At 36.3% G+C, this 20938-nt stretch overlaps 1 protein-coding gene across 1 annotated transcript; it reads left to right on the forward strand.

The window, feature by feature from the left end:
- The first annotated feature begins 13304 nt into the window (after positions 1 to 13304).
- LOC103450454 (probable jasmonic acid carboxyl methyltransferase 2) lies at positions 13305 to 15549 on the forward strand. Its single transcript, XM_008389807.4, has 3 exons — positions 13305 to 13666; positions 13785 to 14468; positions 15032 to 15549. The coding sequence occupies exons 1-3, from the start codon at positions 13592 to 13594 to the stop codon at positions 15374 to 15376; spliced, it is 1104 nt and encodes a 367-aa protein (XP_008388029.3). The 5' UTR covers positions 13305 to 13591; the 3' UTR covers positions 15377 to 15549.
- Positions 15550 to 20938: the final 5389 nt, after the last annotated feature.

The following is a 20938-nucleotide window of genomic DNA, read 5'->3' on the forward strand; positions in this document are numbered from 1 at the left end:
ACGCAAAATTCAAAATCATCAAGGTTTAATAAAGGCAAAATCTCATTTTTAACCAAAAGTTCCATTCTTCATTTTGAAATATGGCCAAAGACTTAAAGATTGCCGTGACTTATTATTTGGATTTTCCACGTTAAAATCATTTGGTCATAACTCAACTTAAACTTAAACATTCCATCGATAAGTAAACCAGTGACATGAGAAGAATTATAAAAGAAAAACGTTGAAGTCAATGTTATTCATAGTAAAATAAAATCCCAACATAACTAGCTTTGAAATTGAAATCAACTTCCTTCTCATAGAATGTACATAAATGACATTTTCCAATTCTAAACAAAAACCAAAAACAAATTTGAGCCTAATGTTGCCTATAGCCTTGACTTTAGCTCTTCTTCATTGCCAACGGACACTTTCACTTCATCTTTATTTGGAATTGTCCTTGTTGTGAAGTTCTGCAATGAGTTCGTAACACGAATAGAAGAGTTAGAGTCAAGCCACCAAGCATCACTAGGCATATCAAGCAAATTAGACTCAAAACAAGCAAACAAGTTTTTACCTTTCTTCTTCATGTGGCAAGCCAAGCCTTATACAAAAACAACACTTGAAAATCGATGGCTTGTTAAATTTGGAGTTTCTTTTAGGGGAGGGAACCCTTTTGGTAGAATTCTTTCTTGTAGCATCGGTGTTTGAAGGCATATGTGCCTTGGTGACACTTTGTACATAGTTCACAGACTCAATTTTCTCAAACTCCTCATTTTGATACTTTTTCATACTTTCTTCTTCACTCATACATTTTGAAATTAACTCATTCATATCCCACTTATCACGCAATGCATTGTAGGTCATTTTGAGATGTGTATAACTATCAGGCAGAGAATTCAATATCACATGTACCAAGAAAGTTTCAGGGATTAGTACCTCGAGAGCTTTGAGTTTTCCAGCGATGTCCACCATTTTTAAAATGTACTCACGCATACTCTCTATGCCATCATGTCTTATGGTTGTCAGTGAATTCATGAGATTACCTGTTTCAATTTTTGGTGACTCATGGTACTTTTCTTCAATGGACTTAATGATATAGTTTGTCTCAGTTTTTGGTGACTCTCAGTACTTCTGATCAATGCGCTTGAGAAAATCCTTTGCGTTTGTAGCATCTGTGAAGGCTCCTCGAACCACATCAGTCATGGACCTTTTGATTATCATGAGGCATAAATTTTGAGATCAAAAGGGACATGAGGAGAGGTTTATTGGGACTATCGCAGAGAGGCTACATAGAGAAGGTTATAAGAAGATTCAATATGTCGATGTATGGAACTACAGAAATACCGACATCCAAGGGAGACAAGTTGAGTAAACAACAGTGTCCTACAAATAACTTAGAGAAAGAAGGCATGCAAGACAAGTTATATGCATCACTGGTTGGGAGCTTAATGTAAGAGAATATTGAGGTATCTTCAGAGGACTAAATCTCACATGTTAGTCTACAAAAGAATTGATGATCAATTGGTCCTAGAAGGATATAGTGATGCAGATTTTGTTAGGAATGTCGGTACTACAAGATAGAGAATGCACAAAGTAAAGTAGAAAATGGACACCAAAAATTTATGTGGTTCGGCAATTTATGCCTACGTCCACCAAACAAGGAACAATCTTCACTATATGAAAAGATGAGTACAACAAGAGTAGTCTTACCAAGCCAAAGACAAGGCTTGATGGATACAAGAAAGTAGGACACACACTTTTTATCACACTAAACTTCACTCACACAATGTGTAGTGGAACACTCTCACTCTCACTCTTGGAGTGGAACTCTAGCTTTGGACTTGATCCTTTGCTACTCACTACTCTCTTAATTTTGTTACATCACACCCATATTTATAGGTGAGGGCTTGGCATTCTACTAGTTTCTAGTTCCTTCTTCAAACCTCTAGTATAGAAAAATCTAGACTAGCCACATACTTGTAGCTTCTAGATCTTTCCATTTGCAACCAAGGAAGCTAGTACTCTCTAGCTTCTTCCATCAACTTAATAACATGCTAGAATTGTCTAGCAAGCTCCAGCCTCATCTCTTGCTTACTAGAATAATCTAGAACATTGATCATGGGCTGGACCATATACCAACAATCTCCCCCTCCAGTCCATGAGGGAGGAATTCCGATCATGACTCCAAGTTACCTGGAGTTCATCCCAGCAGCCTTAATGCAAAATTCCAACTTTGATTTTGTGACTACCTTTGTCAACATGTCTGAAGAATTATTATCGGTATGAATCTTCTTCAGCTGTAGCAACTTGTTCTCGATAGCGTCTCTAATCCAGTGATAACGAATATCAATGTGCTTAGTGCGTGAATGATATGTAGTGTTCTTGCTCAAATCCAGAGCACTCTGACTATCACAATAAACGCCATAATCACTTTGCTTCAAACCCAACTCTTGGAGAAACCGCTTCAGCCACAACAACTCCTTGCATGCTTCTGTAGCGGCTATGTATTCAGCCTCGGTTGTGGACAAAGCAATGCACTTTTGTAACTTGGATTGCCAAGACACGGCTCCCCCTGCAAAAGTAAACAAGTACCCAGACGTAGATTTTCTACCATCCAGGTCACCTCCCATGTCAGCATCTGTAAATCCTTCCAAGATTGGTTTGGAACCGCCAAAGCACAAGCACATCTTAGAAGTCCCCTTCAAATATCTGAGAATCCACTTAACGGCTTCCCAGTGGTCCTTCCCTGGATTAGAGAGAAACCTGCTCACCACACCTACTGCATAAGCAATATCTGGTCGTGTGCACACCATTGCATACATGATACTTCCTACTGCTGAAGAGTAGGGAACAACTGCCATTTTCTCCTTTTCTTCATATGTTTTTTGACACGACTCTTTGCTCAACTTGATATGATTGGCTAAAGGTGAGCTTACCGGTTTGGCTGCTTTCATGTTGAACCTTTCAAGCACCCGTTCAACATACTTTTCTTGTGACAGCCACAACTTCTTGGATTTTCTGTCACGAATTATCTCCATGCCCAAAATCTGCTTGGCTGGCCCTAAGTCCTTCATGTCAAAGGACTTAGATAACTCTTCTTTGAGCTTTTTAATCATAGAAGCATCTTGTCCGACAATCAACATGTCATCAACATAAAGCAATAAGATGATGAATGTACCTCCAGAAAATTGTTTGATATAGACACAAGAGTCAGCATGAGTTCTCTTGTACCCATTACTCACCATGAATGAGTTGAACTTCTTATTCCACTGTCTCGGAGCCTGCTTAAGACCATATAAACTTTTCTTAAGCTTGCACACCAAATTTTCTTTACCTTTGACTTCAAAGCCTTTGGGTTGCTCCATGTATATCTCCTCTTCTAAATTGCCGTGGAGAAATGCAGTTTTAACATCTAACTGCTCGAGCTCAAGATCCATGCTTGCTGCCATACCAAGGATAACTCGAATAGAAGTCATCTTCACCACCGGTGAGAAAATCTCATCAAAGTCAACTCCTTTCTTTTGACCAAAACCTTTGACAACCAAACGAGCCTTGTACCTTGTCATGTTGTCGTCTCTTTTCAATTTGAACACCCACTTGTTTTTCAATGCTTTCCTGCCCTTTGGAAGCTCCACCAGCTCATAGGTATCATTCTTTGATAAGGAATCCATCTCCGACTCCATTGCCTTCATCCATTTGTCACTGTCGTTATGAGCTCTGGCCTCCTCATATGTTTCGGGCTCTCCATAATTAGTCAACATGATATACTCTGATGAAGAATACTTGGTAGACGGTCTTCGACTTCTGATGGATCTTCTGACCTGATCTTCATTCTCTTGTAGGGCTGGAGGCTCCCCCTGATTGGGTTCTCCTTGAATATGCTCTTCTTGACTAGGCTCCCCCTGATCAGCAATCTCATGGTTTGGCACATCTTGATCAGGCTCCTCTTGATTAGCATTATCTGATTCTGCAGGCACTTCATTGGCAGTTGCTTCAGGGATGTCATCGTGACTTTCTTCATCTGAAGCTAATGGATCAACTCCTCTGACTGCGCCATCTGGTTGTGCCTCTTTATCCGAATCCCCAATTGTTTGTTCTTCATAAAAGACCACGTCTCTACTTCGGATAAACTTCTTCTGGTATGGGTCCCATAATCTGTAACCAAAATCTTCACCGCCATAACCAAGAAAGATGCACGGTGTAGCTTTGTAGTCTAACTTCGATCTCTGCTCTTTGGGCACATGCACAAAAGCTTTGCAACCAAACACCTTCAGATGAGAGTAAGACACATCATTACCAGTCCATACTCTTTCTGGAACATCAAGACCTAATGGTACTGATGGAGATCGGTTGATCAAATAGCAGGCTGTCCTTACAGCTTCACCCCAGAACTGCTTAGATAACTTTGCAGTCCTCAACATACACCTGACTTTCTCCATGATGGTTCGGTTCATTCTTTCAGCAACACCGTTATGTTGTGGAGTTCCAGGAACTGTCTTCTCATGACGTATGCCATGTTTTACACAATACTCTCTAAACTGGTGAGATGTGTACTCGCCGCCGTTGTCGCTACGAAGGCACTTGAGAGGTTTCCCAGTTTCCCTCTCCACCATGGCATGGAACTCCTGGAATGTCTGAAACACCTGGTCTTTGGATTTCAACAAATACACCCACACCCTTCGTGAAGCATCATCAATATAAGTAACAAAATATTTATTTCTTCCAAGTGACTCGACTTCCATGGGACCACACACATCTGAATAAACAATATCTAACAAGTTTCCTTTCTTTGTAGATGGAATCGAAAAACTAATTCTTCTTTGTTTTCCTAATAAACAGTGCTCACAAGAGTTTAACGACGTACCTTTGGCAAAGGGAATGTGAGACTTCTTTGCCAAAACCTGTAGGCCTTTCTCGCTCATGTGACCTAGCCTCTTATGCCACAAGTCTAGAGATGAGTCCTCCACAGCATTCAACTCACCTTTCAAAACCTTGGCATTTGACCGGTACAACGTACAACAAAGTCGTGCTCTTGCTACCACCATTAAGCCTTTAGTAAGCTTCAATTTTCCTTCGCCAATATGGTGATAATATCCTTGTCGATCAAGGGTACCAATGGATATCAGATTGAGACGTATATCAGGAATATGTCTCACATCTTTCAACATCAATTGGCAGCCGAGATTAGTTCTTAGACATATATCACCAATTCCAAGAATTTTGGAATAGCTTTCATTCCCCATCTTCACTATGCCAAAGTCACCTTCTTTGTATGTACTGAAGAACTCCCGTTTGGACGTAGCATGGAAGGAAGCTCCATTGTCAAAGATCCATTCAATGTCTCTGTCAGAGTTGCCCATATGCAGACATTCACCAACAGACAATATTTCTGGTACATCACCACATATGACAGCAGTGGTATTGCCAGTATCATCTTTCTTCTGATTGTTTCCTTCCCTTTGCTCTCTCTTCCAAACTCGACAATTTTTCTTCATATGGCCTTCTTTGCCACAATGGTGGCATGCACCCCTGAACCTTGACTTGGATCGGCTAGGACTCCTGCCATGACCTCTAGGTCCTCTACTCTTGCTTCTTCCGCGGTTCTCTGTGACAAATACTTGGCTGCTATCTGTGCCAGAAGTCACAAAGGTCTCCCAACTGTCTGGCAAGGATCCAAGTAACAAGAGCGCTTGTAGCTCGTCCTCGATCGTCATTTTCATAGTAGCCAACTGGTTGATGATATTCTGGAAATTGTTCAAGTGTTCTGCTACACTTAAACCATCCTTGTACTTCACATTGATGAGCTCTTTGATCAAGAAGGCTTTCTTGGCTGGGGTCTTCTTCTCGAACAAGGACTCAAGCTTCGTCCAAAACTCGCGAGCATTGGTTTCATTAGACACATGGTGAAAAACACTATCATCCACCCATTGTCTAATTGTGCCAATAGCCTTGCGATTCATCTTCTTCCACTCGGCATCGGACATGCTCTCGGGCTTAGCGGCATCTCCTTCAATTGGCTCATGCAAATCCTTGCAATATAGAATGTCCTCCATCCTTGGCTTCCATGTTACCCAATTGGAGTTGGTGAGTTTGATCATAGTGCCACTTCCTTCCATCTCGTAGTACGAGCCAACCGGGCTCTGATACCACTTGTTAGGAATGTCGGTACTACAAGATAGAGAATGCACAAAGTAAAGTAGAAAATGGACACCAAAAATTTATGTGGTTCGGCAATTTATGCCTACGTCCACCAAACAAGGAACAATCTTCACTATATGAAAATATGAGTACAACAAGAGTAGTCTTACCAAGCCAAAGACAAGGCTTGATGGATACAAGAAAGTAGGACACACACTTTTTATCACACTAAACTTCACTCACACAATGTGTAGTGGAACACTCTCACTCTCACTCTTGGAGTGGAACTCTAGCTTTGGACTTGATCATTTGCTACTCACTACTCTCTTAATTTTGTTACATCACACCCATATTTATAGGTGAGGGCTTGGCATTCTACTAGTTTCTAGTTCCTTCTTCAAACCTCTAGTATAGAAAAATCTAGACTAGCCACATACTTGTAGCTTCTAGATCTTTCCATTTGCAACCAAGGAAGCTAGTACTCTCTAGCTTCTTCCATCAACTTAATAACATGCTAGAATTGTCTAGCAAGCTCCAGCCTCATCTCTTGCTTACTAGAATAATCTAGAACATTGATCATGGGCTGGACCATATACCAACAGATTTTGCAGGTTTTCTCGATGATTTAAAGTCAACTTCTAGTTATGTGTTCATGATAGCTAATGGAGCTGTCTCTTAGAGGAGTGCCAAGCAAGACATGCAAGACATCATTGCATTCTTTGACAATGGTGGTTGATTACTTGTCTTGCTGTGAAATTGTGAATTAGGTAGTTTGGTTTAAGAATTTATCACTGGTATTCATATTGTTGACTCAAAGAACAATAAGAGATACAATACTACAAGGAACCCGGAGATTAAGTTTCTTGTTGCTCGTGAAAAGGTGATGATTGATTTGGTTAAAATTTATTATTTGGAGACAGGTTCTATGATAGCAGATCCGTTGAACTAGGCCATTACAATGGCAATATTCAAGAAACATGTGAAGAAGATGGGCGTATTGGCTGATTTTGATATTGAAGAATAGTGGGAGTGAAGGTGAATGTTTTCACATTATGTTCTCTGATTGCAGTATTTTGTTTTTTTTCATATTACATGCATAATGTTTTCGCATTATGTTCTCTGATTGCAGTATTTTGTTTTTTTCATATTACATGCATAAAGACTTTGTATTTCAATTATCTTAGCTAATAAAGTATTGTGCTGCTTAGTTGCAAAGGTTTTCCCAGAAAAGTGCAATTTTTTGATGTAGTACATTAAATTGTTATGAAAGAAAGCAACTTAAAGGCTTCAATTCGAAGCAATAAAGGATGACTAGTATACTAGTCTTAAAGAGGACCTTAATGGAGGATGTACTGCAGAAACATTACATTTTATATATCTTTCATTATTTTCATATCTTGTTGGAGTTTCTTGTGATTGCTGATTTCATGATTGTAATTCTGGGGATAATATTTGTGTATTAAGATATGATTCCCTTTAGTTCTTCATGGATATTAGTTTTTGACTGAAACTTGTAATCGTGGATTTTGTTAATACTAAACTCATGGCCATTCAAGTATGTTCTCATATCAATAAGTATTTGTATTAAACAAGTGTTGGCTCTAGTGGGAGAATGTAAGTCTAATAAGAGTTGCACACTTGTTTAGCACGTGCATGAGGGATTGAGATCATAAGAGTTTATGTATGACAATACTTGTTGGTTATTAAGGAATGTATAAAGATTGAAATATAATCTAAAGGAGTCCCGGTGCAATTGGTATTAACCAATCTGATATGGATGCTTTAGATATTAGTGATAAGGGTTATCAAATTGATGACTTTGATAAGGATTACATGATGGGAAGTATCCTTATCAAAGACCATTGTTTAAGTTATAAGTAAAGGGTCCCTACTCTCACACAATACACGCAAACAGAAAATATCAAGCCCCATTGATTGACAGTGCATACATACAGTGTTGAGAGGAGAGGAACCTTTATTTTCTGCTGCAATGTCTTCTCAAGGTTAGTGATTAATTGGATATGTTGAGTTATTTAGTTTCCGCTATATTTATTCTAACACTGAGCGTATTCCATTTGATGTTTTTATAGAGATTACAAGAAGTATTTGGATGAAGAACAAACTCTTCAAATCAAAGATAATTCACAGATAATACAAAAGATAAATAACCTATTCACAGATAATACAAAAGATAACACTTGCAACAGATAAGGTTTATCTCAGCCTTCCTTTTGACTGATTTGGTTGCGATCTTCAGTGAATGTTGTGGCGGGAACCTTTGAATTTGAACTTGGTTTATCACTCTGGGGTTCGGTTGGGCCACCGATTGCAACTGTCAAGTTCTCTTGGTGACAGCTAGCCAATCATGACTATTCGATGGTCCCAACCAATTAGGTTGGATTTTGCTTATAGTTCCTTTTTTTCCCATCATGACTATTCGATGGTCCCAACCAAAAATCCCATCTTTCCCATTTCTTCAAATACCCAAAACCAAAATTCTGAAGAAAAAAAATCGAAAATTTGCATGTACCTGATCGATGAGATAAGATTTGGGTTTTTGTGTTTCTAAGTTTTCTTCCACCTTGCAGGAATCAGCTGACACGAACTACACCCATTCAGCTCACAAAGAGACGATTTTATAGAGATAAGGCGACGACGAAGTCGCAATGGGGGAATCTCTGATCACTTGGTCACTTGCTTCCTTCCACCTTTACTGAAAGCTTAGGAAGCAACCTAAACCCAAAACCCACTAAATTAAATATATATAAAATAAAAAAAACATAGATAAGGAATTCGTAAGATCAACTCTACCCTTCAAAAATGAGCTGCCCCAAAGTCTATTTAATCCACTCAAGTAAATAGTAATTTACTCAAATAAAGTGATTGGCTAAGTACATCTCCATCCTTATAAAATGAGCTGGCTAGTCAATTCGTATTAACATATTATTAATTTTTTTTATATAAAATAATAAAATAAATTTATTTTTAATTTCGGATATGATTTTTAACGTATCATTATCTGAAAGTACTATTTTTGTTGATAGATTTCTGATAAGATTTTAAACTAATCCCGTCACGTCATGTGTCACTATCTGTTTAGAATCCTTTATAATGGATTTCGATAAGATTTTCAACCAATCACGTAGTGCCAGGTGGCATTATCCACAACCTCATCTATTCTTTTTTGTCCATATAAACTCTACTTCCATCCTAATTCATACACAAAACTCAAACTAACTCAAAATCATTCATCATTTTTAAATAGACTTTTCCAACTCTCTGAAATCTGTCATCCTTTTCTCATCAAATAATTCAAGGTCGAAACTTCTGCACGCATCGCTAGATGGCAATTGCATGGAATCATAGTTAGGCTCTGGGGTTCAGTTGGGCCACCGATTGCGTCTGTCAAGTTCTCTTGGTGACAACTCGCCAATCATGACTATTCGATGGTCCCAACCAATTAGGTTGGATATATTTATTGATATACTTTTTAATACGTTGAGACTTGAGAGTCAATATATATACTTTTTAATATGCTGAGACTTGAGATAAATAATGTGTCTAAAATGAATAATCGTTTAACTATTTGCCAGAGCCTTGAAATCCCCTATAGCCAACAAGGTTGTCTCAATTGATAACGTCCTTGTATTGTGTGTCACCCGACCAAAGTTTGAGCCTCGTTGCCTGTCACATCCCGACTCACGAATAAAGACTATTCACGAGTTAGGGTGTGAATCATATCTTAGCTATAGAAATAAATTCTACAACCAAGATATAGTGAAAAATTAAATTAAATTACAACGATTACACTGTATAACAAATCTTTTAGACTAAAAGCTTGAGTTTAATACATATAATTTATTGAGTACGCAACTAAAATAAAATATTAGTATACAAAATTAATTCATAACAAAAGTACCAACTAAATTGAAATGGGTAACACTTGCAAATACATAAAATGTATGCAATGAGATGCATGAATGTACTCACTTCCTTCTAATACCGTCAACACATACCTAAGGCACCCAAGCCTGCACGTTCCATACCATGCTTATACCACTTGGCTCCGAATACCTTAGAGTTAACTCCCGTTCATCCCTTAACCCAATTTTTGTAATTAAACTCTCAGTTTCCACTTTATTAAACAGTCACTTCCCCCGACGCTCAATTGTATATTCAAGCCCTTCTCCCGACGCCTGACATATACACGATTTCATTATTTTATAATCAACCAATTTGTATACTCAAGCCTTTCATCCTACGTCTAACATATACAAGGTTCATTATTTTATATTCAAGGCAAACTTCAACCCTTGAATATCCTCGCATGGGTTGCATATGCATTTACGTTTTCACTATGTAAGAGAGCTTTACAAAAAAATACAATGAAGATGGCCTAGAGCCTTTACATAAGGTAAAAGAAAAGGATGGTGGGAAGAGTGGTCTATGAAGAAGATAAGGTTTTTGTTTCTTTTTCCCCGTGTGTTCCTGTTGGTGGTGTGGTGGTGTTCTCTCGCCGTTTCTCTCCTCCCTCTGCTTTTATGGATGAAGAAATGGAATCATCCATTAAGCCTCAAGGACAAGTTTCACTTTGTTTTGCAACACTTGGACATCTTGTAATTGGAAGCAATCATTCCCATGCATGTGGACAAATACTCAAAAGCCACATTCAAAGTCTAAGGATTATGAATCCCACCTCTCCAATTTTGGAGGGGATGAGTCATCACCAAACATTTAACTCTTAGATTCCTAATGATTACAAACTTGCCAACTCACTCTTATTTGGTAAAAATATCAAGCCAAACTCATCATAATTCCCTTATCCAATTCAAACTAAAAATATCTCTAATTACATATGAACATGAAATAATACTAGCTAGTTTTTGAAATAGTTTGTATCACAAAGGATTTTACATTGAAACTATTTTACATATCGAAAGTAGGTTCTTGCATAAAATAAATCTAATAAAATCATTATGTAAAAATAATTACCCACATACACACACACATATAACCATTTTTTTTAAATACGGGTTATTACACTGCCTGCAATTCTCTTTGGGGGACGATCTGTAAATTCCTACGTAAATCTGCTGGCAGCAGGCATTTAAGTATCATGCATAAGTCATTCCGGCTCGAGGTTGTGGGTATGTATAAGGATTATGAATCCCACCTTTCCAATTTTGGAAGGGATGAATCATCACCAAACATTTAACTCTTAGATTCCTAATGATTACAAACTTGCCAACTCACTCTTATTTAGTAAAAATATCAAGCCAAACTCATCATAATTCCCTTATCCAATTCAAACTAAAAATATCTCTAATTACATATGAACATGAAATAATACTAGCTAGTTTTTGAAATAGTTTGTAGCACAAAGGATTTTACATTGAAACTAGTTTACATATCGAAAGTAGGTTCTTGCATAAAATAAATATAATAAAATCATTATGTAAAAATAATTACCCACATACACACACACATATAACCATTTTTTTTTAAATACGGGTTATTACACTGCCTGCAATTCTCTTTGGGGGACGATCTGTAAATTCCTACGTAAATCTGCTAGCAGTAGGCATTTAAGTATCATGCATAAGTCATTCCGGCTCGAGGCTGTGGGTATGTCCTGACGCTGATGGTGAAAGTAACTAATCTCCCCCTAAACTTTTTGTTAAAAAAAAAAAAGAATCCCTATACTTCAATAACATATCCTAAATTATAATTATGATCAGTTGTTTCTCATTACCTTTTTTGTGTTGGATTATGCTATTAACTTATTGAACTACAGCGTCATGCTGATAAATATAGGGGTGAATCAAATAGTTAGTTAAAGATTTGGGGCTTGAAAGTTTATATATGTACATATATGTACGATGTTAGGGTTTTGTCTGGCTGTTGTATTTTGGCCTTAGGATTTTCCAACGTTAGGTTATAAACTTATAGTGCGTGTAGTGGCGAAGCCACGTGAGGGCGAGGAGTGGCGGCCGCCACTCCCCTCGCCGGAAAACTGGACTGGATATCTGGGTCAGCCCCTCCTCTTGCCGGAACTAAAGCCCAGGAGGAACAATTCGCCCCTCTGTTCTCGTTCAAAAACCTACCCCCTCCTAATCAGTCACAAAATCGAAAAGCACAATAGGAGGACGCCTAGGTGGGACTAGAAGGGATTAGGCAGAGCTAAGCGGAATCTGAATTTTTTTTTTTTGCAGAGCCAGCTGCGAGGAAGCAGATGACTTTGGTCTCATTTTGCACGGTTCATTTGAGATGGTCCCACCATCTTTTTAATTGCTACACGTTTTCCTTTAAATAGTCCACCATCTTCTTTCTACTTCTTTTTATTTCCTTTTATTTTGTATTAACCCCAATATCACTTTTTATTCTTTTTCATTTTTGTTGTAATGTTTTATTATACTATATATAAAAGAGAACACCTCAAAATGGTAGAACATTCAAAATGCTATAAATTGTAGTTCAAGAATTTTAAAAATTACATTGAACCAAAAGGAATTAAGGTAATTCACCACATTGTAATTTTGAATGAATTGAATTATTGTTTCTTGGTTATTGGAATTGTTATTACTGATAATTTAATTGTTGATCATCAACATAATTATTGTTGATTAGTGATAACTTATATGATTATTGATCATTGATTAATTCAATTGTTAGTTTAATTAGTTATTAGTCATAGTAGAATTTAGAATTAATAGTCTAAGTCATTTTTTCTTTCTTATTATACAGTTATGTAATGGAGCGATATTATAAGAAACAGTGCTTTAATTCTCATACAAAATTTTCGCGTAGTAGGTTTGATATTTATGAGTGGTTGGAGTGTAGTATAGTAAAAAATGTTGCATTTTGATGTTATTGTTATATTTTCTAATGTGATTTTTATAAAGCAAGAAATATTGGCAGCGATGTCTCCACTTAGAAAGGGTTTTTAAATGTAGAGGATTGAATTATGGACGCCATTACTATACAATAGGATTTGGTTGCTGCCATTTTTTTACATTCGCCCCTCCCCTCTACAATTCCTGGCTTCGCCACTGAGTGCGTGCATGGATATATGTGGTCTTGCACGTGACACATGGCACACAATGTAGTACGTACTAGTTCAGGTTTTTTTTTTTTGAACGTTAGGTTATAAACTTCTCATAATCACGACGTGTGGTTGCAGTTTCTGCATGGTTCGACATAGGAAAAAAATTTCAATGTACTCGAAACACAAGAAAAATATTATATGTCATTATATATATAAGTAAAGTAAAATTTGAAAAAAAAATATTTCTATTTGTATAACAACATATGACATATCGTTTTATATTCCAGACATATTAAAAAACCTCTCCCGAGGTCTATATATCACACCAGCATCACTTCAAGGTTTCATAAGTTTTATGTGGGTCGATCTGTGCGGAAGACAAGGGCCTGACTAGGGAAGAGAGAGAGAGAGAGAGAGAGAGAGAGAGAGATGGAGGTGCTGCAAATACTTCACATGAACAAAGGGAACGGCGAGACTAGTTATGCTCAAAACTCTAAATTTCAGGTACAATTTAATTTCTAATTTTAACAACAGCGCGCAAGGATAACGAAGGATATTAGTCGAGTAGTTCTTAATTATTATTGCATGGATCTCGTTTGATTAATCTAATAATTTTTTGTAGGAAAAAATATTATCCATCGCAAAGCCAATCGTTGATGAAGCTGTACAAAAATTGTTGTGCTCAAATATAGCACCAATTGGGAGCATGGGAATAGCCGATTTGGGTTGCTCATCTGGGCCAAACACCTTCCTTCTCATCTCCGAAATAATTGATGCCATACGTGCCACACGTAGGAGCTCGTCATCATTCACAGAATTTAGAGTGTTTCTAAACGACCTCTTTAGCAACGACTTCAACACCGTTTTTATGTCACTCCCGGCATTCTACAACCAACTAAAGGAAGAACATGGTGCTGGACTCGGGTCTTTCTTTGTCTCCGCCACGCCGGGCTCGTTTTACGGCAGGTTGTTTCCAGCCAAGAGTTTGCACTTCGTGCACTCTTGTTCTAGTCTTCATTGGCTTTCTCAGGTCCCTTATGGCCTGGATCTCCAGGCAGCTGCCAAAGCGTTGAAAAAAGGAAAGATTTGGATTTCTAAGACCAGCCCTCAATGCGTTTTGGATGCATATTCATTTCAATTTCACAAGGATTTTTCGTTATTTCTCAAGTCCCGGGCTGAAGAAATAATTGGTGGGGGACGGATGGTGTTGTCACTCCCAGGCAGGTCATCCTCTGACCCATCAACTCCAGAGTGCTGCTACCAGTGGGATCTCCTAGCTCATGCATTAATGACCATGGTTTCAGAGGTACCTACATAGAAAATATCCAATATTTAGTTTTAAGTTCCTAGCAATTCTCTTCATCTCCTAAGAAGAATTTTCTTAATAATTTAACTTCTTTTTATGAATTTTTTTTTTTTGTTATTGAGGAACAATAATTCAAGAATCAAACCATAGAAGAAAACCTCTGACCTATCAACTGTTAACGTTGAGCGAAATAATAGTTGAGTGGGTAATAAGATTTGAGTTTACCTTTTTTTCTTCTTTTTTAAAATGATATTCAAGTTTTTTATTTTTTATTTTTATTTTTTTTACTAAGAATGGAGTTTTATAGACTGCTTTATGAAGAACCCATTTTTCTCTATTTTTCACAAGTAATGTTATTTGGACATACACAAGACACATTACTTAATACAGGCGAGACTCACACATTATGCCCACATTTATTAAATAGTATATGAGTAAATTTGTCAGCCTTATCATATGTGTCCAAATTATTTTCTTATCTTTCATAAGCATATATATTTTAGCGTGTACAAATACAAACTTAATTTATTGCCTAGTAACATTTAGTATATGCAATGGTATAGGGTCTTATCGAAGAGGAAAAGGTTGATTCCTTCAACCTTCCGTACTATGTCCCAAGTGAAGAGGAACTGAAGATGGAGTTAGAAAAGGAAGGATCATTTATAATAGACCGCCTTGAAGCCTTTGAAATTGATTGGGATGGTGGTGCAGAGATATCCGTTGTAGCCAGTGGACAGCGAGTGGCCAAGACCATAAGAGCTGTGGTTGAGTCGATGATCGAATCTCATTTCGGAAATGATATCATGGATGATCTATTTCGTCGGTACGCCGAGCTCGTCGCGGATCACTTTTCAAAATCTAGAACCAAGTTGCTCAATTTGGTTTTGTCGGTCATTAGAAAGGACTGAGTTTTCTTAAACTTCCCAATCAAATTTTTCGTCAACAGATTAAAGATCTGGTCTCATTGTCATTTTCTCAGTTATGTTGTTGGATTTTGTTTTAGAAAATGTTAAGGGGAGATCGTATTTAATAAATTATGTTTGTACCACTTCTCTAATAAATGTAAAACCTACTTGAAGAACCTTACTTGTATCGGCGGTTCTACTTCTATTAAAAATTAGACATGATATCTACTTGGAAGGACCCTACTTGATTCGTTTTAGGATGTAATATAATTACGGGCTTGGCCCCATTATTCATCCAGATCACGTTGAGCACTCAGAAACTGAATGGATTGTTTTTTCTTTTTGGTGAAAGAAGCCCAATCGACTTGTTTGCTGTGCGGACCTAAATGGTTAAGTTACACAACCGTACTTTTTCGAAAAAACTACATAAGCAAAAAGCGGATTCGCACATTTTTTATTAATTTATCATTTGATTATTTTCAATGTATTCCACTCAAAGGCTGAAAATTAAAAAAAACATGAAAAATAAAAAGAAATGTGTAGATAGCACTATTCAATTTTATATGGTATTCTAAAGTATTTTTTATTTTTTATTTTTTAACCGTTAGATCTCTGGTCAAATCACACAAAAACTAAAATCTATTGGTTATTAATTATTCTATGCTTTGAAGCACCACAGAATTTTTCTAAGGCTAATAGCATAATAGTTCGGGTCATGCAAACGAGGACCGAAACCATGAATGTGGGATAATACGGAGTTGACTTGTGGCTAGTGCATTGAATGAGAGAAATATCAAAATTGGCTTTCACCCACATTGCTAGTTATACCAGGTGGTTGTGTTTTGGTATTCCACACACTAATTTTGTATAAAAAAAGTTATATATACATCACAATCATTCGAAAATATTACACCCCACAAATACAATATCATTATTTCGTAACAATCTGAGAATAGATTGTCCTAATTTTGTTAGCTAGCCTATCAACAATTGTATTTCGTCTCATGTGCACACAACACATGGAAATTAGGGACCTTGATTCTTCATCTCCCATTTTCTCTCCCTTTCAGTCTCCTCTTATTTGAACGTTTACGATTAAGTCACATCAATATCTTGTTTTGATTTCTTTATGAAAAGAGAAAGACAGAGAAAAATGAGAGAGAAGCAAGCGAGATTTAGATGGAAAAGAATCCTAATCAATCCACCAACAACAGAAATTTGGTTCCTTTTTCTTTCTAAGATTAGACCCATACAAAGACTAATAAAGAACCCATATTCTCCATTTATATACACAGTAAAGGATTCCCGATTCTCAAATTTGAAGACTTGAAGTTGACACATTAAGGATATTCTTTGGAGCGTTGTATTTGGCTGAGATTAATAAATTATATGCGCTTTGCACTTGCCTATCTTTTCCAATTCTCTGAAATCTGTCATCCTTTTTTCATCAAATAATTTAAGGCCGAAACTTTTGCATGCGTCATTAGGTGGCAATTGCACGGTGGTGAAAAATTTAAAACATGATATTTAGAATATTGTTCGTACTCCCAACAACCTGCACGGACCTGGTCCCCTGCTCGGAATCGTGGATTACACAAATCTCTACTAAAATGAACAATAGCTAGGCCCTGGGTTTCCGTTCGGCCACCTATTGCGATTGTTAAGTTCTCTTGGTGAAAGCTTGCAGATCACGACTTTTTTTCTCTCAAGAAAATATATACATGTAGAGAAAACTCGAGTACAACCGAGTTCAGTACAATCAAAGAGGAAAATATTCTAAACTTTCGATGGTAAGGAATGATCCTAAATATGACAATTTTAAAAACATCAACAAAACTTGTAATAGCATCCGCAAGAAAGTTTGTCTATCTGAAAACAAGATTTCAAATAATAGTGTTAAAAGATTGAATAGTTTTATTGGTGATTTTTTGCGTCCAAATAGTTTTATTGTTGAATTTTGTTTTACAAAATGTTAAGAGAATATTACATTTAGAGACTATATTTGTATCACCGCTCTAATAAATGTAAAGCCTGCTTGAAGGTATCAATCGGTAGGTATACTTCTGTTAAACAAGTAGTATAAATATCGTCTAACAAATATGATATCTTAATAACATCACCTTTATTTCTTCAAATTATTGTTGCATTATAAGTCTATGTAATCAATTGGTGGAGTCGCGTTTCCAAATTGGTGGGAACATTTGACTGTTGTCAGATAAATGTGGATAGACCAACACGATTAAATTAGGTGATTAACATGCAAATTGCAAAGGATTTAAGCACATGTTTCGAATATTTGGCATTTGTCAGATATATGTGGAAGACCAACACGTTTAAATTAAGTGATTAACATGCAAATTGCAAAGAATTTAAGCACATATTTCGAATGTGTATATGCTCCCTGGTGCTGCGAGAATACATGCGTGCAGGGATAAAAAAAATGTGGTCACCGACATCAGTTGATTTTTGAGAACTTTAACGAAAAAATTCCGATATTATTCACTTTAACGAAAAATTACATTTTTACACTAAAAAGTTAATCATGGTAATATTCACTTTACCCTTTATTTTGTCTTTATCGTTACACTTTACCCTTTATTTTGTCTTTATCGTTAAAACTCAAAGTTTTCAAACTCTTTTCATTAGTTTTCCTTTGATTTTTTTGGATTCCTGTTTCCACTCATTTAAAAATCAGCATTGACTTTTTTCTTGTAACTTTTAATTAAGCATGTTGAATATTATGTGGAGCAATAACTGAGTTTATTTTTTTATTTATACATTGTATTGATTGGCCCTTGACAGCGATTCTCGTATTTACAATTAGGGATTGGAAGTCTAACGTTGAAGAAAAATAAAATTCAAAACCCAAGCTTCATTGTTCTTTGTTTAATTAGTTAAATTGCTGCTTCTCTATGTTGATTGTTGAGTTTTTTTTTTTATTATTTAAGAAAATAGTATATATTATTGAAAAACTCATCCAATTCATAAGGATGGAGAAAAAACCGGAGCTAACATACATTTCGGGAAAAAAAAGAATTAGGCAAGCTCTGTACTAAATGCATAGCTTTACTCTCTTATCTGTACCATAGGAACATAAAGAATTATAGAGTGCGTTTATTATCTATTAAAATCTTTTAAAACCTATCATTTAAAAAAATCTATTAAAATCTTTTGAAATCTAAATTAACTACACCTATAAAAAAACACTTTAATATCTCTCTCATCGAAGAACTTATAACAAATGGTTGGACCGCGTGCAAAACGAGTACAAGCAATTCTGCTCAGAATTAATTGGATTTAACTTTTCACGTATTAGAACTAATCTTCAAAAAAGTAATTTAAATAGGCGTCATGCTAATAATAGAGGCAAATCAGGCATACAGAAATAGATAATTAAAAACTTCCACTATTTTTGGGACTTGAAAGAGGTATATGTAGAAAACATAATGCTAGGGAGACCAAAATTTTAAACTAAATTTACAAATCAAATAAGGGATGTTTTATTGGCATCCCACAATCTTATAAATACACCCCACACTTAAAATTGTTCTTTTAAATTTCAATTTTAAGCCTACTTCTACTGAAGCCACCCCACATGTTCAAAACAACAATAACATTTCACCTAATTGACATCTCGCTCACCCTCCGCCACTTCGTCGATCCATGCTAAGCACTCCATTCCCTCACCTTCCCTTCCCCCTTCCCTCCCCGTCGTTCTGCGAGGCCTTTAGCAGTTTGTAGAAACTGCAATTTCAGACGCCATACTCAAGGATGTCTACTTGATGACTATGGGCAAGAAAACATATGGAAAGTGCTTCTGTAATATAAGGTCGGCATATGTTTGGGTAAATGAAGTTGTCAGGACCATCTTCTTATAACAATTGAATTATTGAGATCAGTGGAATTCGTTAATGGTGGTGCATGTTATTTGGATGTTGCGAAGGGAATACGTGGTGCATTTGTGGTTGCTGAGTTTGTTTTTTTTTTCTTTCTCAAATTTAAATAAGGGTAAAAGAGGTAGTTCAACAAGAATTCAAAAAATGGGGTGTATTCATAAGATTGTGAGGTGTTAGTAAAAAAACCCATCAAATAATGTGGTACCAATAAAAAATAAAAACATTAATCAACACATTTAATAATCTAATCATCAATATCCACTTAATTTGATTTACAAAATTTAATTTAGAAGTTTGGTCCCTCAAGCATTAGCCATGTAGAAAAGTGGGATTTTGTCTGGATGTTGTATTTTGGCCTTAGGTCATGTTAGGGTTACATTGTAAACTTACAAGGCCAAATTTTTTTTGTGGTTCCTGTGGTGACACACTACTTTCAATGTCACCCTTGTGATGAAAAAGTTGTTAATTAAATTATCGTGGTGAACCCTATTAGCAATTGAGATCCAAATCCAAACTTCCGTTAGTCTTTCATTATATAAACTCATGTGACTATCATATGGATCGGTCAAATACATCATTTCAATCCAAATTACATCATATTCCATGGACATCTAGTATGACTTAGGTATACGCTTGTTCTTTTTGCGTGAGTTATGACAAACACCTGTTTTTCTTGTGAGTTAAAAAGTTGCAATATGATTCCAATGCACAAGCAAATTGAAACAAGTGAAAATGAGAGATAATTTACAAGAATAGCTTAAAGAATAAAAGACAACAAGTGAACGACGTTGCAGTTTCTGCATTCAGACGAGTGAAAGGCATTACAGAATTAAAGAATTGAAGACAATGGGTGAAAGGCAGTGCAGAAAATTCAATTTTCACGTCTGCCCTCTTCATATGAACTTCAAGAGAGAAAGAAACGTAAATAATTTAAATTCAAAGAAGATTAAGAAAAAAATTGAAAGGTTGTGTACTGGCCAACTACGGCGTGCATCAAACCACACTACCAATTGAAGACAAAATTGAAAGACATATATGCATTCGGATTGGTACAAATTGATACAAGAATGAAAATTCAACTAAGACTAAGATTCTAACTCATGATCAAAGGCATGTTGGCATTGAAAAAAAAAACAATAGTTTATTAGAAGTATTATGATTTCCAAACGAAATTAAATCATACCTAAGAAATTATACGCGGCTTCACTTTCACCTTTTCTCCTAGCCATTGACGTGGTTTTACAGGTTTAGTTTCACTCTTTACATTCAAGCTTTTTTCTATGAAATATAATTCCGTTAAACCCTAACTCATACTAGATGTCCATGAAATGGGATGTAATTTGAATTAAAATGACGAATTTGACCCTCCATGTGATAGTCATTTGAGTTTATTTAACGGAAGACTAACGAAAGTTTTGATTTGAATCTCAATTGTTAATAAAGCTTATCACGAGAGTTTAATTAAAAGTCTTTTCATCACAAGGATCACGAAAAAAAAATGGCCAACTTAACTTGATGTATGTGGTCCTGCACGTGACATAATTGGCCAACTTAACTTAATGTATGTCGTCCTGCACGTGACACATTGCACACAGCATAGTACGCAGTAAGAGTTGCGTTATAAACTTTTGCATGTATGTGGTCCTGCACGTGACACATGGCACACAAC

This window comes from Malus domestica, chromosome 15, assembly GCF_042453785.1.
Source record: "Malus domestica chromosome 15, GDT2T_hap1".
Classification (NCBI taxonomy): Eukaryota; Viridiplantae; Streptophyta; class Magnoliopsida; order Rosales; family Rosaceae; genus Malus; species Malus domestica.

Bases quoted from the DNA above. Each gene is read 5' to 3' on its own strand.
- LOC103450454 (XM_008389807.4), top strand. From the start codon at position 13,592: ATGGAGGTGCTGCAAATACTTCACATGAACAAAGGGAACGGCGAGACT. The intron at 13,667-13,784 runs GTACAATTTAAT...AATTTTTTGTAG, and splicing joins CTCAAAACTCTAAATTTCAG to GAAAAAATATTATCCATCGC. The intron at 14,469-15,031 runs GTACCTACATAG...GCAATGGTATAG, and splicing joins TAATGACCATGGTTTCAGAG to GGTCTTATCGAAGAGGAAAA.